Below are 27767 nucleotides of genomic sequence, written 5' to 3' on the forward strand. Positions count from 1 at the left end.
AGTTGTTGTCAAGTGATCTACAATTCTTCAGGGGTTACTCTGGTCTTTTTTTTGAACATCCGTGAAGAGGGCATAATATTTTCATCCTTCATTTACTGATTTATATGTTTCCTTCCCAGAAGGACTCTAAAGAAAACATGGCTTTGATAGAATAGGAAGTTTGGCAGGGAGTGAAACTTGGCCACTTGCTTGGTACTTTCCAATTGAAAAAGTATGTTTATGGGGTGTGATGGCTCACGCCTGTATTCCCAACACTTTGGGAGGCTGAGGTAGGAGGAATGCTTGATGCTAGGAGTTCGAGACCAGCCTGGGCAACATAGCAAGACCTTGTATCTACAAAAAGTTTAAAAATTAGCTGGGTGTGATAGTACATGCCTGTAGTCCCAGCTACTAGGGAGGCTGAGGCAGGAGAATCACTTTAGTCCAGGAGTTTAAGGTTGCAGTGAGCTGTGGTCCTGCCACTGCACTCCAGCCTGGGTGACAGTAAGACCCTGTCTCCAAAAAAATAATAATGATAATTTTTAAAAGTATGTTTATGTAATTTATTTAGCTTTCTTGGAACCAAAAAGAAAACCAGGTTTACTATCTACTACAAGAGTTCTATATTAGAAAAAAGAATTTCTCTCATGATTGCTAGTATATTGCATAATCTTTCTTTTTTAAAACTGTTATTTATTAATAAACTAAACAAAGATTTGCATCATGTTCAATAAAACCTAAAGTTAACAAGCCCATAGTAATATTTTATTGTTTTTATGATTTTTAGTAGTAGAGTATAAATTACTACTTACTGCTTCTATACCATCAAACCAAATATTTCAAGTATTAGCCGACTGGAGAGTTAAGCCCAAGTAGGCAATTTCTTTGAGCTGCATATCTACATTTGCCACTCAAAAAACTTTAGACAGCTAGTTTTCCCATTTCTTACAAATATGCTTATGGAAAATTTAGAGATAAGATTTTAAAGCAAAATTCATACAATTAGCAGATGCTATCCTTTTGTAATCATTGATTGTCCTCTCAAAACTTTTCTTTTGAAGTACATAAAAAGAAGGAAATATGAGCAAATATTACTGGGAGGAAAATCTACAAAGAGGAAATGTCATCATAAAATTTTAGCTCATGGATATCTTTTTTGAAAGTAGCATCAACAGTATTTGATAATTGGTTGGTTGGGAAGTATGAGAGAAGGATATTAGATTTAAAGGAAAATAAGAATTCAGATGCTAGATATATTGAACTCTTATACTGGAGGGTAGGTTAATGGTCATTTGTTTTATTGTTATGCTTTATAACTGGTATATATGTAACATATATTACATTAGAAAAATAATTACATAATAAAAATAACTTAAAATAATATTCTCAAAATAAAAAATTGAAGTGATAAAGGCCAGTTGAAGTTGTCAACCTAACTGACTGAAAAGCCACATAAAGAAATAACTAAGTGCATTTTGAGAAAGCTAGAAGGCACCGTCCATCTGCATGCTGCCTGCAATGCCTGGTATCGTATACTTCTATAGCATGATTCTATGTAAATTCTCAAGATAAGTTTGACCATGTTTATTTAAACTGTGTATAATAGGATTGTTTTTGCTCTTAAAGTGTTAAGACACGGCCAGTGCGAATGCCTCCAGGATATCAAGCAGAACTTGTTATTCAATTGGTGTGGGTGGATGGTGAACCTCCACAACAGATTACTAGTCTTGCTGTAAGCTCAGCATATGGAATGTAAGTAATTAAACTTTTTCCTGATATGTATTATTTAGCTAATATGTTTGATTTTTTAGATGTTCACTGCTCAAGTCCTAAAAATGAAAAGAAGCCCTCACCTGGATTTTTATTAAATTAAACAATATATAAGAAAAATAATTTAAATTCACATTGTGGTTTTTTTGTTCTTTCTTGAAGTCAAACCTGTGATAGTGTTCCCAATTTTGATGTTAGTAGGAGATTGTTAGGATTTTATTACACTTATACTTTATTGTTTGTTTTTATATTCTGTCTTTTTTTTCTCTTTATATTTCATTTTGGATACTTTCTTTTGACTTATCCTTTCGAGTTCACTAACTCCCTCTTCAATTGTGTCTAATCTGATGGTATTATTTTTCAGTTCTAGACCTTACATTTGATTATTTTAAAACATCCTGTTCTCTTCCTAAACTATCACTCTTTTCTTTATTTCTTTAAACATACTGAATGTATGACTTTAAAATGTGTTACTTTAAATATGTGTTTGATATTTCCATATTTGGTATCCAGTCTATTACATTTCTTAGTTTTGGGTCACATTATATTATGTTCATGTATGCCAGTTTGTATGGTTTTTTTCTTAGTTGTTTCTGTTTTTTTATAAATTGAGAAATGAACATTATAATTTGAAGTTCTAGATGATATTTTCCTCCAGAAAGTATCTGCATTTCCTCTGGCAGTCTAGGTTAAAAAACTACTGAAGGGTGAGAACAACATAATTCAAGCAGACATCAGGTCTTTGAAAGTTGGGTTTTATTCCCATTAAAGTCTAATTTAATTTCAGTTAATCCTTATTTCTAGGTTGTAGCCCTCCATAGAGGTTGTGTCAAACTATACTCCCAACAGCAATGTTTAGAATGTCTACTTTCCTACAACCTTTCCTACAACAATGTATAATCAAACTTTCCATCCTGGTTAGTTTGTTAAGTAAAGAGTAGTGTGTTATTATAATATCAAGTAAAATTTTCTTATATCTTAAGTGAAATTGAACATCTTTTCCTGTTTTGTGACATTCTGTTTCTATTCTTTGTCCATTTGTCTGTAAAGTTGTTGGCCTTCATAGAAATTTGTGAAAACTGTTTACATATTAGGGAAGTTAGCTTTCTCTATAGTGTAATTTGCAGTGATCTTCCATGCTTTTGTTTGCTTTAAGACTTTGTTTAAGATGGTTTCTACTTTAAAGAATTTTTTGCAATTCTTTTTTTTTGTTATCTTTTATGGCTTTGAATTTCTGTCTTATTTAAAAAGTCCTTCCTCACTTCAAGATAATAATAAAAATGTAATAAAAACAAAAAATTTATTATGTTCTCTCTAATATGGTTTTTGTTTCTTTTAGATGGTTAAAGCTTTAATCTATCTGGAATTTTTTAAGTATAAGATATGAAATAAGTATTAAACTATATTTTTCCTGATGAGTAAGAATTGTGCCAATACCATTTCCTGCATAGTTCCTCTTTCTGTGCTTATTTGGAATCAACTTTTATCAAATAATACATTACCTTATATATTTCACTTTTATTCCTGTACTTCCTAAGCTGAGTCTTATAAGCTCCAAGAGAATGCCTTGACACCATCAGTAAGGAGTCCATGGAAAAAAGTCTTAACTTTGAGTACCTGGAGTTTTCTTCAGGGGGGTGTGGAGGATATATGTGAAGATAGTGCTTGCTTCTTGACTAGAATATTATTTGATGGGAAAGCTGGCAACAACAGTTGATGGATGATGGGAGAGGAAGAATGGACTGTGGGACAGCCTATTGTTTCATTATTTGATATGGTAAGAATGTATGATTATTCTCTAGCTCAAGTAATTACCATGAAAGATAGTTGAGCTCAAGCCATCTTCTGAGTTCCCTTCTCTAGAGATTGACCTGTAAAGACAAGGGGACTTCAGAATTCAGAGACTATAAAGATGTATCACCTGGTTCAGAAGCTGAAGTTTGTTAGAATAGGTCAGATAAAAAATACATTTCCCTCATAAGGGAACTGTGGAGGTGAAAGTTGTTACAGAACTTCTGAATAACTTACACTTGTTTGAAAATAACAGCTTGGACATCTATCTCATAGAGCGCCTCCACTGCCAAAATCCTAGTTCATGTGGCTACTAGAGTAAATTCCACCAAGTTTTAAAGAAAGAAATTGTACAAGTATTACATTAAATGTTCCTGAGAATTATTAAAGATGAAATCATGTTCATCTCATTTTATGAGGCCAACAAAACTTGATGCAAAAACTTGAAAAGGGCATTACAAAAAGAGAAAGTTGTAAGTCTATATCATTTATGAACATAGTTTTAAAATCCCAACCAAAATATAGATAATCTAGCAATTTAAAAAGGTAACATATCATAACCAAGTTTGGTTTACACCAGGAATTCAAGGTTTTTAAACATTTTAAATGAATCAGTGTAATTCATCACATTAACGAATAAAGTAGAAAAACTATAGGATGGTCAGGAATGCAAAAAACAGAAACATCTGATAAAATTAAATATACATTTATGACTTCAAAAGAAACTAATAACTAAAATGGAAGGAATTTTTCTTAATCTGATACATTTTAGCAAATATGCTCTATGGTGAAATGTTAGAAGCTTTGTCTTTGAGGAAAAAACAAGAGAGGTGTCTTAGTCTATTTGGGCTGCTTAAAAAGATATCTTACAATTGGGTAATTTGTAACAACCAGGATTTATTGCTCACAGTTCTGGAGACTGGAAAGTCCAAAATCAAGGTCTCAGGAGATTAAGTGTCTAGCTCTCTGCTTTGATCTCTGTTTCAAAGATAGCACCTTCTAGCTTTGTTTGCACTTGGTAGAAGGAGTGAACAAATTCCCTCAGACTTCTTTTATGAGAAAATGAATTCCATTAATGATGGTGGAGACCTCCCAAAGACGTAATTACCTTCCCAAGGCCCCAACTCTTAGTACCATCACCTTGGGGATTAGATGGTCTGAATTTGGGGAAACACAAAAATTCAGACCATAACATTGTGAACCTGCTTCCCAAAATTTGTGTCCTTCTCATATTTAAAATACATTTATTTGATTCTAATAGCTCCAAAAAGTCTTAAAACATTTTAGCATTAACTCAAAAGTTTCATGTTTAAAGTCTCATCAAAATATCATCTGGGCTGGATGTAGTGGCTCACACCTGTAATCTCAGCACTTTGGGAGGCCAGGGCAGGTGGATCACCTGAGGTCAGGAGTTCAAGACCAGCCTGGCCAACATGGTGAATACCCATCTCTACTAAAATTGTAAAAATTAGCTGTGTGTGGTGGCATGTGCCTGTAATCCCTGCTAATAGAGATACTGAGAATCGCTTGAATCCAGGAGGGAGAGGTAGCAGTGAGTTGAGATTGCACCATAGCACTCCAGCCTAGGTGACAGAACGAAACTCCATCTCAAAAAAAAAAAAAAAAAAAAAAAAAAAAAAGTCGCCTGAATCATATATGGGTGAGACTCGTGGAATGATTCATTCTAAGGCAGATTCTTCTCCAACTGTGAGTTTATAAAATCAAACAAGTTATATGTTTCCAGAATACAATAGTGGGATCAGCACAAGGTAAACATACCCATTCTGAAAGGAAGAATTAGGAAACGAAAAAGGGGTAATAGCTCCAAAGTAAGTCCCATAAAACTCCCATCTCCCTGGGACAGAGCACCTGGGGGAAGGGGCGGCTGTGGGTGCAGTTTCAGCAGAGTTAAACCTTCCTGCCTGCTGACACTGAAGAGAGAAGTGGATCTCCCAGCACAGTGTTTGAGCTCCATTAAGGGACAGACTGCCTCCTCAAGTGAATCCTTGACCCGCGTGCCTCTTGACTGGGAGATATAGCCCGCATGGGTCGGCAGACACCTTGTACAGGAGAGCTCCAACTGGCATCTGGCAGCTGTCCCTCTGGGACAAAGCTTCCAAGGAAGGAACGGGCAGCAATCTTTGCTGTTCTGCAGCCTCCACTAGTGATACCCAGGCAACAGGGTCTGGAGTGGACCCCCCAGCAAACTCCAGCAGACCTGCAGCAGAGGGACCTGACCGTTAAAGGAAAACTAACAAACAGAAAGGAATAACATCAACATCAACGAAAAGGACATTCACACAAAAACCCCATCTGAAGGTCACCAATATCAAAGACCAGTGGTAGATAAATCCACGAACATGAGGAAAAACCAGCGCAAAACTATGAAAATTCCAAAAACCAGAAAGCCTCTTCTCCTCCAAATGATCACAACTCCTCGCCAGCAGTGGAACAAAACTGAGTGGAGAATGAGTTTGGCAAATTGACAGAAGTAGGCTTCAGAAGGCGGGTAATAACAAACTCCTTTGAGCTAAAATAAAGGAACATGTTGTAACCCAATGCAAAGAAGCTAAGAACCTTGAAAAAAGGTTAAAGGAACACTAACTAGAATAACCAGTTTAGAGAAGAAGATAAATAACTTGATGGAGCTGAAAAACACAGTATGTGAAGCATACACAAGTATAAATAGCCAAATAAATCAAGCAGAAGAAAGGATATCAGAGATTGAAGATCAACTTAATGAAATAAAGTGTGAAGACAGGATTAGAGCAAAAAGAATGAAAAGGAATGAATAATGCCTCCAAGTAATATGGGACTATGTGAAAAGACCAAACCTATGTTTGATTGGTGTACCTGAAAGTGATGGGAAGAAGGGAAGCAAGATGGAAAACACTCTTCAGGATATTATCCAGGAGAACTTCCCCAACCTAGCAAGACAGGCAATATTCAAATTCAGGAAATAGAGAGAATATCACAAAGATACTCCTCGAGAAAGCAACCACAAGACACACAATCAACAGATTCATCAAGGTTGAAATGAAGGAAAACATGTTAAGGGCAGCCAGAGAGAAATGTTGGGTTACCCACAAAGGAAAGCCCATCAGACTAACAGAGGATCTCTAGGCAGAAACCTTACAAGCCAGAAGAGAGTAGGGGCCAATATTCAACACTCTTAAAGAAAAGAATTTTGAACTCAGAATTTCATATCCAGCCAAACTAAGCTTCATAAGCAAATGAGAAATAAAATCCTTTACAGACAAGCAAATACTGAGAGATTTTGTCCCCACCAGGCCTGCTTTACAAGAGCTCCTGAAGAAAGCTGAGGCAGATTCTCCTCTAACTGTGAGCTTAAGAAATCAAGCAAGTTATATGTTTCCAAAATACAGTGGTGAGATCAGCACAAAGTAAACATACCCATTCTAAAGGAAGAATTAGGAAAAAAAAAAGGGTAATAACTCCAAAGTAAGTCCCATAAATCTCCCATGGAGTTTTGGAAAGAAAAATCTGGTACTAGCCACTGCAAAAATATACCAAATTGTAAAGACCATTGACACTAAGAAGAAACTGCATCAACTAACGGGCAGAATAACCAACTAGCATCATAATGACAGGATCAAATTTACACATAACAATATTAACCTTAAATGTAAATGGGCTAAATGCCCCAATTAAAAGACACAAACTGGCAAATTGGATAAAGAGTCGAGACCCATTGGTGTGCTATATTCAGGAGACCCATCGTATGTGCAAAGACACACATAGGCTCAAAATAAAGGAATGGAGGAATGTTTACCAAGAAAATGGAAAGAAAAAAAAGGAAAAAAAAGGATTGCAATCCTAGTCTCTGATAAAACAGACTTTAAACAACCAAAGATCAAAAAAGACAAACAAAAAAAGACAAACAAGGGCATTACATAATAGTAAAGGGATCAATGCAACAAGAAGAGCTAACTATCTTAATATATATATGCACCCAATGCGGAAGCACCCAGATTCATAAAGCAAGTTCTTAGAGACAGACAAAGAAACTTAGACTCCCACACAATAATAGTAGGAGACTTTAACAACCCACTGTCAATATCAGACAGATCAACGAGACAGAAAATTAACAAGGATATTCTGGACTTGAACTCAGCTCTGGAACAAGTGGACCTAACAGACATCTACAGAACTCTCCACCCCACAGCAAGAGAATATACATTCTTCTCAGCACCACAATGCACTTATTCTAAAATTGACCACATAACTGGAAATAAAACACTCCTCAGCAAATGCAAAAGAACGGAAATCATAATAAACAGTCTCTCAGACCACAGTGCAATCAAATTAGAACTCAGGATTGAGAAACTCATTCAAAACCACACAACTGCATGGAAACTGCACAACCTTTTCCTGCATGACTACTGGGTAAGTAATGAAATTAACGCAGAAATAAATAAGTTATTTGAAACCAATGAGAACAAAGACACAATGTACCAAAATCTCTGGGACACAGCTAAAGCAGTGTTTAGAGGGACATTTACAGCACTAACTGCCTACAGGAGAAAGTGCGAGAGATCTAAAATTGACACCCTAACATCACAATAAAATGAACTAGAGAAGCAAGAGCAAAAATATTCAAAATCTAGCAGAAGAAAAGAAATAACTAAAATCAGAGCAACAATGAAAGAGATAAAGACATGAAAAACCCTTCGAATAATCAATGAATCCAGGAGTTGGTTTTTTGAAAAGATTAACAAAATAGACCACTAGCCAGACTAATAAAGAAGAAAAGAGAGAAGAATCAAACAGACACGATAAAAAATGATAAAGGGGATATGACCATTAATCCCACTGAAATAGAAACTACTATCAGAGAATACTATAAATACCTCTATGCAAATAAACTAGAAAGTCTAGAAGAAATGGATAAATTCTTGGACTCATATACCCTCGCAAGACTAAACCAGGAAAAAGTCGAATCCCTAAACAGACCAATAACAAGTTCTAAAATTGAGACAGTAATTAATAGCCTACCAACCAAAATATGTCCAGGAGCAGATGGATTCACAGCCAAATTCTACCAGAGGTACAAAGAGGAGCTGGTACCATTTCTTCTGAAACTATTCCAAACAACAGAAAAAGAGAGACTCCTCCCTAACTCATTGTATGTGGCCAGCATCACCCTGATACCAAAACCTGGCGAGACACAACAAAAAAAGAAAATTTCAGGCCAATATCCCTGATGAACATCGATGCAAAAATCCTCAGTAAAATACTGGCAAACCAAATCCAGCAGCACATCAAAAAGCTTATCCACCACAATCAAGTCAGCTTCATACCTGTAATGCAAGGTTGCTTCAACATACACAAATCAATAAGCGTAATCCGTCACATAAATAGAACCAATGACAACAACCACATGATTATCTCAATAGATGTAGAAAAGACCTTTGATAAAATTCACCACCCTCTCATGCTAAAACACTCTCAATAAACTAGGTAGTGATGGAACGTATCTCAAAATAATAAGAGCTATTTATGACAAACTCACAGCCAATATTATACTCAACAGGCTAAAGCTGGAAGCATTCTCTTTGAAAACTGGCACAAAATAAGGATGCGGTCTCTCACCACTCCTGTTCAACATAATACTGGAAATTCTGTCCAGCGCTATCAGGCAAGAGAAAGAAATAAAGGTATTCAAATAAGAAGGGAGGAAGTCAAATTGTCTCTATTTGCAGATTACACGATTGTATATTTGGAAAATGTCATCGTCTCAGCCCCCAATCTCCTTAAGCTGATAAACAACTTCAACAAAGTGGCAGGATACAAAATCAATGTGAAAAAATCACTAGCATTCCTATGCAACAGTAACAGACAAACAGAGTGAACTCTCATTCAGTTGCTGCAAAGAGAATAAAATACCTAGGAGTACCACTTACAAGGGATGTGAAGGACCTCTTCAAGGAGAACTACAAATCACTACTCAAGGAAATAAGAGAGGACACAAACAAATGGAAAAACATTCCATGCTCATAGATTCAATGCTATCCCTGTCAAGCTAACGTTGACTTTCTTCACAGAATTAGAAAAAACTACTTTAAATTTCATATGGAACCAAAAGAGAGCCTGTATAGTTAAGACAATTCTAAGCAAAAAGAACAAAGCTGAAGGCATCATGCTACCTGACTTCAAACTATACTACAAGACTACATTAACCAAAACAGCATGATACCGGTACTAAAACAGATATATCAACCAATGGAACAGAACCGAGTCCTCAGAAATGACACCACACATCTACAACCATCTGATCTTTGACAAACCTGACAAAAACAAGCAATGGTGAAAGGATTCCCTATTTAATAAATGGTGTTGGGAAATCTGCCTAGCCATATGCAGAAAACTGAAATTGGACCCCTTCCTTAGACCTTATACAAAAATTAAAGCAAGATGGATTAAAGACTTAAACATAAGACCTGAAACTATAAAAAACCCTGGAAGAAAACCTAGGCAATACCATTCGGGACATAGGCATGGGCAAAGACTTCATGACTAAAACATTAAAAGCAATGGTAACAAAAGCCAAAATTGACAAATGGGATCTAATTAAACTGAAGCTTCTGCACAGCAAAAGAAAACTATCCATCAGAGTGAACAGGCAACCTACACAATGGGTGAAAATTTTTGCAATCTATCCATCTGACAAAAGTCTAATATCTAGAATCTACAAGGAACTTAAACAAATTTACAAGAAAAAAACAACCCCATCAAAAAGTAGGCAAAGGATATGAACAGACACTTCTCAAAAGAAGACATTTATGCAGCCAACAAATGTATGAAAAAAAGCTCAAAGCTCATCATCACTGGTCATTAAAGAAGTGCAAATTAAAATCACAATGAGATATTATCTTTGTGATTTTAGAATCACAAATTGTGATTATTAAAAAGTCAGGAAACAATAGATGCTGGAGAAGATGTGGAGAAATAGGAATGCTTTTATACTGTTGGTGGCAGTATAAATTAGTTCAACCATTGTGTAAGACAATGTGGTGATTCCTCAAGGATCTCAAACCAGAAATATTATTTGACCCAGTAATCCCATTACTGGATATATACCCAAAGGATTATAAATCGTTCTAGTATAAAGACACATGCACACATATGTTTATTGCAGCACTGTTCACAATAGCAAAGAATTGGAACCAACCGAAATGCCCACTAATGATAGACTGGATAAAGAAAATATGGCACATATACACATGGAATACTATGCAGCCATGAAAAGGTATGAGTTCATATCCTTTGCAGGGACATGGATGAAGCTGGAAACCGTTCTCAGCAAACTAACACAGGAACAGAAAACCAAACACCACATGTTCCCACTCATAAGCAGGAGCTAAACAATGAGAACACACGGACACAGGGAGGGGAACATCACACAGTGGGCCTGTTGGGGGTGGGGTACTAGGGGAGAGATAGCATTAGGAGAAGTACCTAATGTAGATAATGGGTTGATGGGTGCAGCAAACCCCCATGGCACATGTATACCTGTTTAACAAACCTGCACGTTCTGTACATGTATCCCAGAACTTAAAGTATAATTTAAAAAAAGAATAACTGAAAGATATATATTAATGATTACCATATTATTTACTTGAATACACATTAAACCAATAATCAATTGATTTCATCTAATGAATGCAAACAAAGCATTTATATATAATAAAAAGAGAAAAGCAGAGAGAGAAAAACCACGGCCACTTTCTAAACAATGAATTTTCTATTTTTTTTTATTGTGAGATGCTAATGAGTTAGCAACCAGCCAAAAGACCAGTCAGGGTATTTGCTTTTGGGCAGCTCTATGAATCGTCAACTAAACTTATTTATTTCTAGGTTTTCCAAAAGGCTTTAGCTGTTCAATTTGTCACACATATATGGAAGACATTTTCTGTATTATTTATGTCATTATCATTTAGTAGTATGTTCATCTGAATTACGCCAGGTCTTTATCATTCTTCTTGTTATAATTTCTCAATTTCACCCTTTTGGTCAAACTCAGCCCCCAAACTGACTGACCATGAGGGCCTCCGTCTCTTTATAGAACACAGTATTAGTTGTATGGCAATGCCTATGTAGCAGCATTTAAGTATCTGGATGTTAGACATTAAGGGAGGAAAAAAGCATAAGACAATCATGATTATTATAAGAAATATTTGGAAACCACTTGATATTCAAAATCCTGGTTGGCCTAACTCTAACCAGGAAAATAATTTTCAAGGATTAATGTCGTCAGCTTTAGTTAACTCAGTAACCTTACTATTCCATTCACTATTAATTGTTTACTCTTTTGAAGAACATATCAAGGGGCAAATGTTAAGTCAGAAACTGTGAAGGGTCTAAGTTGTTTCCCTCTTGGAAAATAGTAAATTTGTCTGTGACAGTATTTTATATATATATATATATAGACAGAAAATAGTCCTCTTGGTCAGAACACAGACAGTTTATTAGTGACAGCAAACACAGCAGCTTAGTGCAAGATCTTGCATCAGTTCCCTGAGCCCAGAGGGGAACACGGTGAATGGCAGATGGTACTTGCATGTGCACCTGGGTGCATAATAAAAGAGGAACTCCAAGTTTTAAAAACTCACATCTTCCATAGGTCTGCTGGTGAACTGCCCATTTATCTTTACTCTGGAACATAAGCAAATATTCTCTGGGGAAAAGGAGAGGTTTTTTTTTTTTTTTTTAATCTCTACTACCCTGAAATGTCTCAAAGTAGGGAGATGCCCCTAAGCTTTACTATACTGGGATGTCTCTTTATACAAACATACTTAACTGTAAATGTCTTCACTAAAAGGACTGTGCAGTACAGTGAAGGGCTGATGGAGAATGGTCTACCAATTGCAGTGTGACCTGTTGTACATTATTATTTAGGATTAATTGAGCCAGTTTGTTTATATTAGCCTGTGAGATCCTTAGAGCTTAAGTTGTATTACTTGCCATTTGAGTTTATGTTTTAGAGGTAAATTGCATATCTCACATTTCAGTTTAAGAATGTTTTGCTGGAATAGAATTCTTGTAAGAACCTCTGAAATCCAGTCTTGTTCCCCTTTGGATATGTTGTGATATTGGACTTTTGATAAAATATGAGTGACTAAGGGTTTTGCTCTGAACTTGGAAAAATAATATAACAAATTTAAGAACTGAAAATTGGTCTTACTCTTTCAGTGTATGTTTCCTAAGAAGAAGAACTTTTTTTTACATCATAAGCATAGTGTATTTATTATAATAAAGAAATTCAACATTGATTCAGGACTATTTTCTACTTCACATACCATATTAAGTTTCTAGATATGTCCCAGTAATGTCATTTATATTGTCTATTCCCAGAAGAGAATCAAATCCAGGATCTTGCATTGCTTTTAGTTTCCATTTTTTCTTAATCTCCTTTAATTGGGGGCAGTTCTTCCGCATTTTTTTTAGATGGAGTCTTGCTCTGTTGCCCAGGCTGGAGTACAGTGGCACGATCTCAGCTAACTGCAGATTTCGCCTCCTGGGTTCAAGCAATTCTCCTGCCTCAGCCTCCTGAGTAGCTAGGATTACCGGGATGCACCACCACACCCAGCTAATTTTTGTATTTTTAGTAGAGATGGTGTTTTGCCACGTTGACCAGGCTGGCCTTGAACTCCTGATCTCATGTGATCCGCCCACCTAGGCCTCCCAGAGTGCTGAGATTACAGGCATGAACTACTGTGCCTGGCCCAGCATTTAGTTTTTAAACTTCATATTTTTAGAGTACAGCCAATTATATTGTTAAGTGTACCTCAGCTGAGTTTGTCTGATATTTCCTCATAATGAGAGTGAATTAAGCATTTTGGCAGGAATACCACAGAAACAAGGTAATGTCGTCTAAGTTTATCTTATCAGAAGGTACATGATTATGGATTGTCCTAAATTTAGTGGTACTAATTTTGATTTCTTGTTAAGGTGGTATCTACCAGGTTTCTCCACTATAAAGTTGCTGTTTCCCTTCATAGATAATAGTTTATGGGGAGATACTTGAAAGTTTGTAAACTTCTTACTCATCAAACTTTCACCCATTACTTTTAGCATCCGTTGGTTATTCTCTGTTATCCCTTCTATATTTCTAAGTTAGATTGTACTATTAAAAGAGCATGACTCCCTATCCTAGATAAACATTTATTTACTTGTTTACTATATAAGTATGAAATCATGGATTTGCATTTTATTCACTGAGTTAAGATCTGTTACTATCATTTGTGCCTGTGATGCTCTAATTCTTCCAGATTTGACCATATGGAGCCCCATCAAAATGGCTTCTATGTCCTTTTGATATGTTCCCATCATTTTTCAGCAGTTTGTTATTTTCCAGTACAATGTGATGTTCCATTTGTATCTTATATATTCTTTAGTCTACCCCTGGAATCAGCTATCTTAGTCTTCTTTTATTGGAGAATGTTATTTAGAAAACAGTATCTGTGTACAATAGATGCTCATTTCTGCTGTTGTCATTGCTTCTAGCCCCTATCAGTATACAGAGCTAAGAAAAAACGTAAACATTGAACACTTTTTGATATAATATGAGATACAATTTTGAAGGATGTATAGAGGTTATAATTTTGAAGTAGCTTATCAATTTATTCTTTTATATTTCTTGCCTTTGGATTCTTCTGAGAAATCTTTTTATCATGAATGGCTTGTGAATTCAGTCAAATCCTTTTACTGCATTAATTAAAACTGTATAAGTCCATTCTCACAGTACTATAAGGAAATATCTGAGATTGGGTAATTTATAAAGAAAAGAGGTTTAATTTACTCACAGTTCTGCAGGCTGTGCCGGAAGCATAGCTGGGAGGCCTCAGGAAACTTACAATCATGGTGGAAGGTGAAGGGGAAGCAAGCACATCTTACTATGGTGGAGCAGGAGATATTTGTGCATTTTAAAATTTTCTTCCTGTTATTGATTTCTAGTTTTATACTATTGTGATCAGGAAGGGTACTTGATATGATTTCAATCAGCTAAGACTTGGTCTAACATGTTATCTGTTTTGAAGAATGTCTCACATGTGCTGGAGAAGAATGTGTATTCTTCTGCTGTTGAATGGAATGTTCTGTATGTGTCCGTTAGATCCATCTGCACTAACATATAGTTCAGGTCTAGATAGTGTATCTATTGTTGAAAGTGAGAGTGTTGAAATGCCCTACTTTTATTGAATTGCTGTTTGTATCTCCCTTCAGTTCTGTTAATATTTGCTTTATATATTTAGGTGTTCTCATATTGGACACATATGTATTCATAGTTGTTATATCTTCTTGATGGATTGACTTCTTTATCATTATATAATGATCCTCTTTGTCTCTTATGACAGTTTTTAACTTAAAGTCTATTCTTTTCTGATATAATTAAGCTACCTCTGCTCTATTTCAGCTTCGATTTTTATAGAAATTCATTTTCATCCCTTCACTTTCAGCCTATGTGTAAGGCTATAGTTAGTCTCTTGTAGGCAGTATATAGTTGGATCTTAATTTTTTAATCCATTCAACCACTCTTCCTTTTGTTTGGAGAATTTAAGCCATTTACATTTAAAGTAATGATTAGTAGGTACAAATTTACCATGCCATTTTTATTTTCTGGTTATTTTTAATGGATTCTTTGTCCTTTCTTTCTCTCTTGCTGTGTTCCTTTGTGCTTTGTTGATTTTCTGTAGTGATATGCTTTGATTCTTTTCTCTTTATCTCACATATATCTACTATGTTTGTGTTTTGCAGCTACCATGAGGCTTATGTGGAACATCTTATACTTAATAACAGTCTATTTAGAAATAACAACAACTCAACTTCAATTTCATTTAAACTCTCTACCGTTTTGCCTGTCCCTCTCCTCCAGCACACATTCTATATTTATATATATATATTACATTGTGAGTTTATTAACAAAATAACAAAATATTATACCTATAGTTATTTGTAATACTTTTGTCTTTTAACCTTTATAATGTACTTAAAGTTGTTTTATACACCATCATTTCAGTACTACAATATTGTGAATTTAACTATAAATTTACATTTACAAGTATATTTTATGTTTTTATATGATTTCATGTTACTAATTAACACCCTTCCATTTTAGCATAATTAGATCCCCTTAGCATTTCTTGTAAGACAAGTGTAGTAGTGATGAACTTCATCATTGCTTTTGTTTGTCTGTGAAAGTATCTCTCCTTCATTTCGGAAGAACAATTTTGCTAGATACAGTATTGTTGGCTGGCAGGTTTTTTTTTTCTTTTTGCACTTTGAATAAATCATCCCATTCTCTGATGCTGTATGGTTTCTGCTGAGAAGTCTTCTGTTAGCACTATGAATATTCCCTTCTATGTAACAAGTTACTATTCTCTTACTGCTTTCATTTTTTTTTTTTATGTTTGGCAGTTTGATTATTATGTGTCTGTGTGAAGCTGTCTTTTGGATTGAATCTGTTTGGGAACCTTTGAACCTCATAAATCTGAATATGTGTATTTCTTTCAAGGTTATCAAAGTTTTCAACCATTATTTCTTTAAATGCACTTTCTGTCCCTTTCTCTCTGTTCCTCTGAATCTCCCATAATGTGACTATTGGTTCTCTTGATAGTGTTCCATGGAGTTTCTTTTCTGTTTTTTGTTATTTTCAGTGTTCTATAGGGTTTCTTTCCTCTTTTCTATGCTTATCTATTTTTTCTACTCTGATAGTATAATTTCAAAAGATCTGTCTTCAAGTTTTCAAATTCTTTCTTCTGCATGATCAAGTTGGCTATTAGAGCTCTCTATTGCATTTTTTTCTTTCATTCATTATTTTTTTAGCTTCAGAGTTTCTATTTGGTTCTTTTTTGTTATTTCTATCTTTTTGTTGAACTTTAAATTTTATTCATGTATTGTTTTCCTTTGTTTCTTGAGTTGTCTCTTTACTTTTGTGTCTTGCTGAGCTTGAAATTCCTTGAAAGAATTAAAAATAATTGTTTTGAATTTCAAAAATAATTATTTTGAATCATTTTTCAGATAACTAAAGATCTCCATTTTGTTGAGATGAGTTCCTGGATAGCTATCGTGTTCCTTTGCCAGTGTTATCATTCCCTACTTTTTTGTGTTTTAAGTGAACTTGCTTTGATGTTTGTATATTTGAGGCAGCAAGTCACCTGATCTGGTCTTTTTGAAGTAGATACAGTGGTGAAATACTTTCAGCTGTGAATGGCTACAAGAGCACAAGCTGGGTGGGGTGCAACATCTCCTGTTTTAAGAAAGACACAGTGATATGATCTCAGTGCACTTTAATCAGTTGAAGTCAGTGTTGGTAAATATTGCAGGTATCCATGGCAGAAGCCAAAGCTCCAGATGTCTGTAGTAACTATAGTGGTTAAGGCTGTTAAGGTCCTCTGTATTGAAAGCTACTGAGTTTCTCCTATTCAACTTTTATCTCACATAGGGAAGTTCTAGCCAAAGTGATTTCTCTTGGCACCAAGTCTGATGTGCTGGCACACATGCAGCTGTGGTGGTGTTGGGATCCTGGGCACTGGTGCACTGTCAGCAGTGCTGGTTCTGGGTGCAGGTGCTCAAAGCAGCCATGAAGCCAGGGCTCTGTGGTCAGAGGCACATGGAAATGAGGTGGTGCCTGGGGCACAGGTGCATTTTTTTCTTTGGCATTGACACCAATCTCTGAGGCCTGGGCATACACGGATTGCCCATAGAGTAAGAACCTGTGTCATTTTTGGGGCATGCCATAATGACTTGGTCCCAGGAGTGATGAGGCATAGTAATAGCATGTAACATAGCAGTAACATGGGTCCAGTGAAAACAGGGTGCATCAGAGGCCTGTCAGGTCACAGTAGGAGCAGGATGCAGAGCAGTAGTCTGAAGCCCCAGTGAAAGTAGGTAAAAGCCCTGACTTATAACCCAAGGTAAGAGAGCAGTCAATTATTTACTTATGAATTCACAATTGCTTCATCATCATTTGTTGAAGACTATATATGTTTCTTAGCACTTTTGTCAATTATTATTTGACCATGTATGTGTGAGTTTATTCCCAGGTACTCATCTGTTCCACCAATATCTAGGTCTGTCTAGATATCTAGGTCACCAATACCAACCTGTCTTGATTCCAATACTTTTAATGAAGTCTTAAGATTATATAGTCTGTATCCTCAAACTTCCTTATTTTTCAGAACAATTTGGGCTGTTCTAGGTCTATTATATTTTTCTATATTTTTTACAATCATGTTTTAAGTTTCTTAAGTAAAAAAGAAGTCTGCTGGGATTTTGTTTGAAATTGCTGTGAATTTGTAGATCAATTTGGCGACTTCACTAACCATTAAGCAAGGTACATCTTTCAATTTATTTAAGTCTTCTTTAATTTCTCTCAACAATAGTTATAATTTTTAATGTACAGATTTTCCACATTTGCTGTTAAATTTATTCCTATGTATTTCATAATTGCAATGCCACTATGAATGTTGATTCAAGAGTTCCATAAATTTTAGTTCTGTGAAGGAGGTTCATAGTGTCGCTCACAACTTCTGTATCCTTACTGATTTGTTTTCTCTAATTATTCTGTCAGTTATTAAAAGAGGAATGTTTGTGTACTCCACCTTAATTGTGGATTTGTCTATTTTCCCTTTCAGTTCTATTGGTTTTCCTTCATGAATTTCAAAGCTTTATTATAAGATGAATCCACATTTAGGATTGCTGTATCTTCTTAATAAACTGATTCCTTAATCATTCTCCCTATATGTCTCTCAAAATTTCCTTGTTCTGAAATATACTTTGTCTATATTAGTATAGTCGTTTCAGCCTTTTTTAAATTAGTGTTTTCATTGTAAATGTTTTCCATCCTTTCGGTTTATATTTAAAGTGGATTTGTTGTGGGCACCATATAGTTGGGTCTTACTTTTTATCCACTCAGGCAATCTCTGCCCATAATTAGAGTATTTCAATCATTTACATTAATATGCTTATCTACGTGACTGGGTTTAAGCCAAACATTTTCCAATTTGTTTTTCTGTTTGTCCCCTGCCCCCCACCCTATTTTTTTTTTTTTTTGCTTCTTTTTCTCTGCCTTCTTCTCAGGGAAAGATTGCATATCTTTTAATGATTCTATTTTATCTTCATTATTGATTTATTAGGTATACTTCTAGTTTTTTTTTTGTTTGTTTGCTCTCAGGCTTATAATATGTATCTTTGAATTATCAAATAAGTAGTTAAATAAATGGAATGATACCATTTTTCATATTTTTAATAACTTTACAACAGCATGCTTCTATTTATCCTCCTGTTTTTTGCATTATTGTCATAAATTTACTTCCATGTGTTATAAACCCCACAATACATTGTTATTGATTTTGCTTTAGTCAATTATCCTTTAAAGAAATGAGAAAAGTCTTTAATATTACTTTTCATATTTAACATTTTTGTTGCTCTTCATTATATAGTGCAGATCCATATTTCCATCTGGAATCATTTTTTTTCTAAGACTTCCCTTATTATTTTTGTAATCCATTTATGTGAGTGACGAATTCCTTCAGCTTTTGTTTTTTTGCAAAAATTCTTTTTCCACCACCTGAAAGATGTATTTGCTGGGTATACAATTTTAGGTTGACATTATTTTTATTTCTTACTGTAAAGATGCCACTCCATTATCTTTTGGTTTGTATAGTTTCATTTAATTTTTTAAAATGATTTCATCATTTTAATTTTTACATGTAAGAAATATGCTTTTTTATCTGCCAGCTTTTAACATTTTCTTTTCATTATTAGTTGTCTTCAGCAATATGATTATGATGACTTTTTATTTTTCTTCATTCTTATTCTGCTTGGGATCTTTAAGTTTCTATTATCTGCAGGCTTATTACTGTCTTCAAATTTTGTCTATCATTTATCTAAATTGGCTATCATTTTTTCAGATATGTTTTCTGTTGTTCTTCTTTTATGAAACTCCAATTATGGAGTTTTGTTTTTTAAAGTTTTAAAAATCTCATTTCATTTTAGCTAATTTCTATTATTTCTTCAGGTTCATTTAGTCTGGGATGTTGTAAACAAAAATACTATAAATTGGGTAGCTTATAAACAACAGAAATTTATTTCTCACAGTTCTGAAGGCTGAGAAGTCTAATATCAAGGCACCAGTAGATCTGATGTCTGGTGAGAACCTGTTCCTTATAGATAGTACCTTCTAAATTCATCATCACATAATGGAAGTGGTGATTCAGCTCTCTAGGGCCTCTTTCATAAGGGCCCTAATTTTATCCATGAGAGCTCCATTTTCATGACTTAGTCACCGTCCAAAGTTCCCACCTCTTAATACAATCACCTTGGGGGTTAAGTTTTAACATATTAATTTTGGGAAAACACAAACATTCAGAGGATAGCATTCTCTATTCTTTTCTAGTGTAATGTCTAATGTGCGGATAATGTTTAAATTTCATATACAGTTATCTCTCTGAGGCTTTTTTATGTCTTCCATTCCTTCCTTGGTCACGTTCATGTTTTCCTCAACCTTCTTGATTATCTGTAATATTCTTTTAAAGGCACGTTCAATATTTTTCATCTGCTAGTTTTATCATCGCTTTCATTTCTGGATATGTTTCTATTGAGTTATTTTTTCCTCTGGTTATCATATTTTCCCAATTCTTTATATGCCTGCTACCTTTTATATACTGGATATTGTGAATTTTACGTTTTTGGTGGTATTTTTGCCTTTTTTTCAGTAGTGTTCAATTTTTTCGTGGAACAAAATTAAGTTACTTGGAATCTGTAGTTAATTTGTCTCACTACTGAAGTGATGCTCCTAGATCTGATGTTCCATGTTTTAGGAGATCTCTGCAGTTTCGTTGGTAGTAACATAAAATATTCTTAGCCTTTTGTGAGCTCTGGGAATTGTTCTGTCTTATCTTTTTGGTGGCTCTTTTATAGGCCCTGAGTAGCTTCTACACATGGATGCACAGATTAGTACACAGCCAAAGTCTCAAGGATATCTGTCTGCAAATCTCTGGTATTCTCTCTCTATGCAGTTTATTTTGCCTTATTAGTTCTAGCTATTTTTGCAGCCTCAGTCTTTCATCTCCACCTCCTCAACTAGATGAGACCATCAACCTCTCTTTGAGTTCTAGTTTCCTGTACCCAAGCCTGGGAACTATCTTCAGTCACTAACACAGAATATTTGTGAAATGTATTACCTTGGTTGCTATCCTTCTCTCATCTTATTCTATGTTGCCTGTTGACCAATATGTGAAAACTTGTTTAATACATTTTTGTCCAATTTTCTAGTAATTTAAAATAGGAGGTTAAATCTAGTCTCTTTACCGACTTTCTGACAACTACTGCTTGACTTCTCCAGCCCTAAGCTATAACTTCTCAGTATTTTTATTTTTAATTCCAATACAAAAATAATTATTTATGGTATATAGAATGTCATGCATCCTAGTTGCCTACATTTTTTCAGTCATTATTGTATTTAGAAACTCTATCATGCCTGTAAGCAGAAGTAATTTGCTATATTTTAACATAAAAAGTTTAAAGATACTAACTTGTTATAACAGGTAACATGTATAATATTGCATTTACTTATAATATTAAGATCAATTCTTTTTGCATGGAAAAATTTCAACATACTTTAAAAATAATTTTCTGACTTGATACTCATAAAAGCTCTGTGAACCAGATAAATGTCGAAGTGTAATTATCACTATAAAGAAGCTAAGGCCAAGCAAGATTCATTAATTTTTCTCAAAGTCACATATCCTATAAGTGATAGAGATGAGAATTAAACCCAGATCTGACCAGTATAACAATACTTTTTTTAACTTTCCAAAGTTTGTCTTACTGGAAGATGTAGAGCTCTATGTGAATTAGTAAAACATCTACTATGGGTAGAAGTGTTGTTGTTGTGTTTTAACTTGTGTGATGTAGTGAAAAGAACCATTTTAAGAGTAAGCAGATGGTTTGTAAACATGATTCAGTCTAAATAATAATACAACATGGAATGTATATAAAACAAGCAAACAACATTCATATAACTAGTGTTTATTTAGTTTACAAAGCAAAAAGTACAGACAGAATTGTTCAGCTAGAGGGCATATTGTAAATGGAGAAAAATGAGAGTTAATGTATGCCTAATGGTTAAGACAATCAAAATGCCTACTTAGAAGAGCTGTCTTTTTTAAATTTCTCAGGAGATTTAGTTAAGTAATTAATCAAATCGTCTTTATCTTTTGAAAGGGGCACAAAATAAAGAGCACAAAAGTAAGAAAATTTAACTTTTTGTATCTCCTCATTTCTAACATAGTGTCAATGCCTTTGATATATGAAGTTAATTTTTATTTTTCTCTCTTTCAAAAGATAATTTGGAGTCTAGTAATTACAATTTTATTTGAAAAAGGCATCTAATTATATATGTAAGCATCTTTAGCTAGTGACATTTCTTGACCTGTCTCCCCCTTGCATAGCAAAAAGGTTTTGTGTGATTCTTCTGTGAAAACATAAGGTATAGTTAAAGAGCGGATTGGGTAATCATAACTTACATGATAAAACTGCTGGCAAAATATAATTGCCAATCATCCTTTTTTTGGAGTAAATTGTATGCCTATTATATGAAGGCAGTTTATCCGTCAGAAAGGCAAGGCATCCTTCTTGACTTTACACAAATCACTGCCCAACTTCCCCAACCTTAAGACATTACTTTTCAATAATCCTATGATCAATTTGAAGATAAAAATAATCATGCTTGTTGTGATACATTCTAGTTGCATTTTTTTTTTTTCTCTCTCTCTCTTAGAGTTGCATTTGGGAACTGCAATGGGTTGGCTGTGGTGGATTTTATACAGAAGACAGTACTGTTAAGCATGGGGACCATTGACCTATATAGATCAAGTGACTTATACCAGAGACAACCACGGTCTCCTCGAAAAAACAAACAGTTCATTGCAGGTAGGAGATAAAACAAGATGAGTTATGAACTTGATTTATTCATCTGTGTTCTTACTTTTAGATTTCTTGTCTTTCTTCTGTGATACTGTTCTAATGCATGGCAAAATAAAATCAACATAATTTACAAAATCACATAAGCAAAATAAATTGGGCAGAAGCATTGTGAGAATCTTTGACAGGGTTAGGGGTGTGTAAGTTTAAACTTTAATTTCCTGTTGAAGTTAGGAAGCATCTCAAATTTCTTAGGTTTAATTCCTAAAAAATAACAGAAAATAAGAAGCTATTAAATGTAAAAATGCTACAAAAATTAGGGCTCTGTAGTTGAAAAAACTGCTTGCAATGGTTGTGTTAAACAGGTTGACTTCTAAAATATCTGGCCCCTTTAAAAAGATAATTTTAGGTCATTCACTACTTTTAATTTTTTAAATTAATTCCATAGTGTCACTGACACCTTTCCTTGTTGGATGATGACCTTCCTGGAGGTATTTTCATGATTCAGTAAACATTTTTCATTAAAATTTTTAAAGTACTATGACAGATGGCATTTTTTTTGGCAGGATCAACAAATTGATGTATTTAACTATAAAAGAAAAAAAACTTAAGGTTAATTAGGATTTAATGCCAAACTTTGATATGCCAATTATCCAAAGTTTTACTGAAATTTTAGTATATATCTAAATAGTTGGCTTTGTAAACACTGCCAAAGTTTTGCATATTTTCTGTCCATTGACAGTCCAGTTGGTAAAAAAAAAAAATTAGGCCAAAAGGTTGAGATGAAAATGCTTCTATAATATTAAGTGTTATTTTAGACAATCCTTTAAAATCTTCTACTTCGGGCCAGATACAGTGGCTCATGCCTGTAATTCCAGTACTTTGGGAGCCTGAGGTGAGAGGATTTCTTGAGGCCAGGAATTCAAGACCAGTCTAGGTAACAGAGTGTGACCCCATCTCTAAAATTAATAATAATAATAATAATAATAATAATAATAATAATAATAATAATAATAACTTTTTAAATTTTTAAATAGGTAAAATAAAATTTCTACATATATTATTTAAAATAATCTATTGAATATTGATTACATTACTAAATATAACCATAGGAAAATATTTTATAATAAAAAATAAAAAGGGTATATGATGGTAGGTGTTATTTTCCAAATAGCAGGCATGTCAAATTAAACATCCAATTTGATAATAAATGAATTTCCTTTTTGGACTAATGAAAATTGTTATACTGAAACTCTTCTTGTTATCCTTTCTTTTGCAAAACTCAATCATTTCCAAATTACCAGTTTAGACCCTTTTGAGGGGCACAAAATTTCTCTTTCAGAAACCAAGGGTTTTTAGTGAGGAATCTCAAATTTTAGCAATATTTTAGGAGAGCTAGAAATTTCAAATTCTAGAGATTTTGCCTCTATCACTACCAGATTTTGAAAGGAAGACAAAATAAAAAGCAATTGTACATTCACATAGCATAAGGTTTCCTCATGATTGGGAAAGAGAAGTTTGAAGTTGATGGACTCTAGGGTAGAAAGGTGTTGGGGGCAGTAGGCTATTTATAATTAAAAATTTAGTTCCTCAGTCATAATAACCATATTTCAGGTGTTCAGTTTGCAATGCTAAAAGCACCAATATAATCAGAAAAGCTGTGAATCCTATGACAACATCTAAATCACTTGCTGGATATACACAGTGGCGCAGAAAAGTATATATTTTGACAAAGGTAATGCAATTGTTATTTAATTTAAATTAAACTGCTTGAACCTTAACAGTTACTACTAGAGCTTAGAACATTGATGACTTTAAAATCGGGAAAATCTGTGAAGTTATAAACTCAGTTTGTGTTTAGTGTACAAGATAACACAATGAGAACTCACTTTATATTATAACAATGAAATATTAAAGACTGAAATGTTTAGCTTTCTTTTTAATTGTGGAAGATTAAAGACAATCATTTTTATGTTAATGAAATAATTTACACATATTAGTTACAAGCCAAATAATGGTATTTTGTAAAAACATGTAAGGAAAATATGCCATCTACTTTTATAAGACATTTAAATAAGATATAAATATTTATAAATATTTTTATATTAAATATTTAAATAAAGATTAAAATTATTACCACATTCTCATCATTCATCTATCACCTCTTACTTTATAATTGATTTATTTTATTAATATCTCCTCTCTAATTTAATTACCTAATCTTGCTGCAATTTCTTCATCTTGGCTGTTCTAGATTCTGGTATGATATCACTTCCTTTCACTTTAGACTTTTTTTCTCTTTCTTCTGCCTGCTGCTGATGCTGGTGTTCTGGCATGTTCCAAAGACAACTTTTGCATGCGTGGCCTGTCTAACTTTTATCCTGATTTAACGAAACGGATCCGTACTTCCTATCAGAGTAAGTTATATAAAGGTTAGGCAAATAGCCTTTTTAAGTCATAATACTTGAGTTAAATCCATACATCAGTGCTCAGTAATGTGTTTCTTAGAACACATTCAGCATGCATGCAAATTTTTGTTTTGTTATGGTGTGCAACCTGATAATTTTCATTAAAATTTTTATAGAAATATTTCAATCCATTATTGTCCTGTACCCATTCAATCATACCCATTGTTTTTGTGTTTATTTCAAACCATGCAGACCATGTCCTGCTATTCCAAGAGTCACTGTCTTTTATTTTGAGAAGGAAGAGTTATTATGCTCTGTAAATAATAAAACTTATTACTGATACCAGTATAAGTAATAAGTCAATGCTTTCTTATTTTGGCAGCCTTATGCTTTGGCCATTTTATAGTACTACCATAACCAGGGACTAACCATTTGCTGCTTTTAAATAATTATATTCCTTGTAGATAACGAAGTATTCCTGATTTCTGATGATTTTTATTAAAATATGCAAACACGTATTTCTATGGTGATTTAAGGCACCCAAACATTATAAAGTAGGTTAATTAAGGTAAAAAGTAAATGAGTAAGTAAGATCAACATTTACCATGGTAGCAAACACAGATCCGAAGTTGTCTAGAGTAAGCAATTATAAAAACTGGTATAGAAAGGATGAAGAGTGAGAGTGTGTGTGACTGGAACTACAGATGACACTAGTGATGTTATGGGTAAATATTTATTGACATAAAAAAAGTTTATCATATGTTAATATATTCTGTTAAAAAGCAGGCTGCTTTATAATATGTAAAATAAATGGCCTTATAGTTGTGTAACATATACATTTTATACACACACTCGCACACATATGTTGTTTGTAACCTAAATTTCTTCAGACCTCACCAGTTCATAGATACTAATGGAATCTTATCAGTAATATAACCTAAAACTTTACTGGTTTATGCCCTTAGCTTACATAAGTCAGTCTCTGTGAAATCCTCAAAATGTTCTTGGGAGTGTCCAGAAGTTGAGTAATTTTTGCTCATAAATATTCTCTAGTTTTCTACTCTAGCAGAGCACCCCCTTTTAGGAATCCTTCCTACTCTCTCTGTTCCTGTTGCCATGTGTGAGAATATTGGTGTCTATGTTGGCTTCTGCTGCTCCTAAAACAGAAGCTTATTTGATACTATGATAACTATGATATTTCTTGACATCTGAAAATTGTATGAAATTTCAGTTTCTGTAATAAAGTTTTATTGGGACATAGTCACAATTATTCATTTATATGTTGTCCTTCAGTGCTTTCACACTACAATGGCAGAGTTGAGTAGCTGCAGCAGAAACTATATGGCCACAAGGCCTGAAATGTTTACTATCCTATTCTTTACATTAAAAATTTGCTGATTCCTGCTCTGCGCCATTTTTTCACACCCATCCTCTGTACCACATAAAGGATTTCAGCCAAAACCTTTCTGTAAATAGTCTCAGCGTGGTTTAATACACATATTCAGACTTCAGAATCCCAGTTTAGCCTTCTGAAGGTAGGATCTCCTACATTGTGTGTGTGTGTATGTGTGTGTGTGTGTGTGTGTGTGTGTGTGTAGAGACAGAAAAGTTTCTGGAACATGACTTTGTGGATTTTATAGACTTCTTTTAGCTTTACAATATATTCTGATTTTTCTGTAATAAACTTGTAATTACTTTATGGTAAGAAGCTAAATTGGAGACTGAAGATCAGGAGCAGAAACACGCTCTTAGATCATCAGGATCCTATAGTATCAGCCATGATGTAAAGTTTTAAAAAGTCCTGAGAAATCTCAATAATATATTTTCTTATATTCCTTATATTTCCTTCAGAATTTTTTTTAAAAAACCCTTCATTCAGGATCCTCTAAAGTATAGTTTCTATCAACATCTTCAAATGGATTTTCCACTATTCTCCTCTTAAGCCAAATTTTTGTATCTTACTACCATTATGATTTACTCATATTATTCCCTCTCTGGAAATGCCCTACTAAAAGTTCACTTTCTATAGTAAGCCTTTCCTACCACCATCAGAGCTCCGTTGTGCCAATTCCTTTATTTAAACGCTTCCAGTGTCCAGGTTTGTACACAGTACAGGCTTGCTTGAACTATTTAGTTGACATTTAGCCTGGATTCATTTGTATGGCTCCTTACTTTTATACTTATGCTCTACCTTTCCAAATGCATGACAAGAATCTCAAGACCATATCTAAAATTCTTTATATTCTCTACATCTAGCAAAAGTCATAAGATCTGTAAGTAAATGATGATGTCAGTAGGACAGACAGAGCATGGCAGCAGGCATTTTTTCTCTCACATGAACTGCCAGGGAACTTTTCAAAGCTGACATATGAGAGAAGAACTAGGTACTGAGTTCACCAGAATTTTGCAAAAGTAATCATAATTTCTAACTAGAGACCTAACGTTTTAAGTCAGAAGTAAAATCAAGTAAGTAGAAGGACTTAAAGAAATCCTCTGTATCTCTACCAGTGAGCTCCACAGGGGCTCAGACAAGCCCTAGGATTTAAAATCAGATTTCCTAAAAGTCTTCTCTGAATGATCAATATTGTATATTATGAAAAGGGATTAATTCTTTAACCACTCAAAGGTATATCCTACAATTGCTTTTCAAAATACATTTTATGAAAATTTGACTTGAAGTTTAACTATTGGATAATATAATCTGATTATATTTCTATAGTCTCACTTTATTATAGTAGACACTGTTTAGCCTTTTCATGAATTGTTTCCTAACTTTCAGGAAAGCATATATGCATTGTTCGTATTTGGGGTGATAGAACCCAGTTCCACTGACTATGTGTTCTACTCTGCTAGTCAATTTGACTCAGTGTTATA

General features: G+C 34.1%; 1 protein-coding gene across 5 annotated transcripts in view; it reads left to right on the forward strand.

Annotated features, from left to right (window-relative positions):
• STXBP5L (syntaxin binding protein 5 like) overlaps positions 1–27767 on the forward strand; it is a 465182-nt gene that overhangs the window by 307924 nt on the left and 129491 nt on the right. For 3 of the 5 annotated variants that reach the window (XM_023214416.3, XM_023214418.3, XM_031935154.1), the window contains exons 18-20: positions 1606–1731; positions 22343–22494; positions 24831–24902. In XM_023214416.3, coding sequence (XP_023070184.1) covers positions 1606–1731; positions 22343–22494; positions 24831–24902 — 350 coding nt within the window. The remainder of the gene's footprint in view (positions 1–1605; positions 1732–22342; positions 22495–24830; positions 24903–27767) is intronic. The other 2 variants (XM_023214419.3, XM_031935155.1) reach the window with 1 other exon arrangement.

The sequence above is a fragment of the Piliocolobus tephrosceles genome, chromosome 2 (assembly GCF_002776525.5).
Source record: "Piliocolobus tephrosceles isolate RC106 chromosome 2, ASM277652v3, whole genome shotgun sequence".
NCBI lineage: Eukaryota > Metazoa > Chordata > Mammalia > Primates > Cercopithecidae > Piliocolobus > Piliocolobus tephrosceles.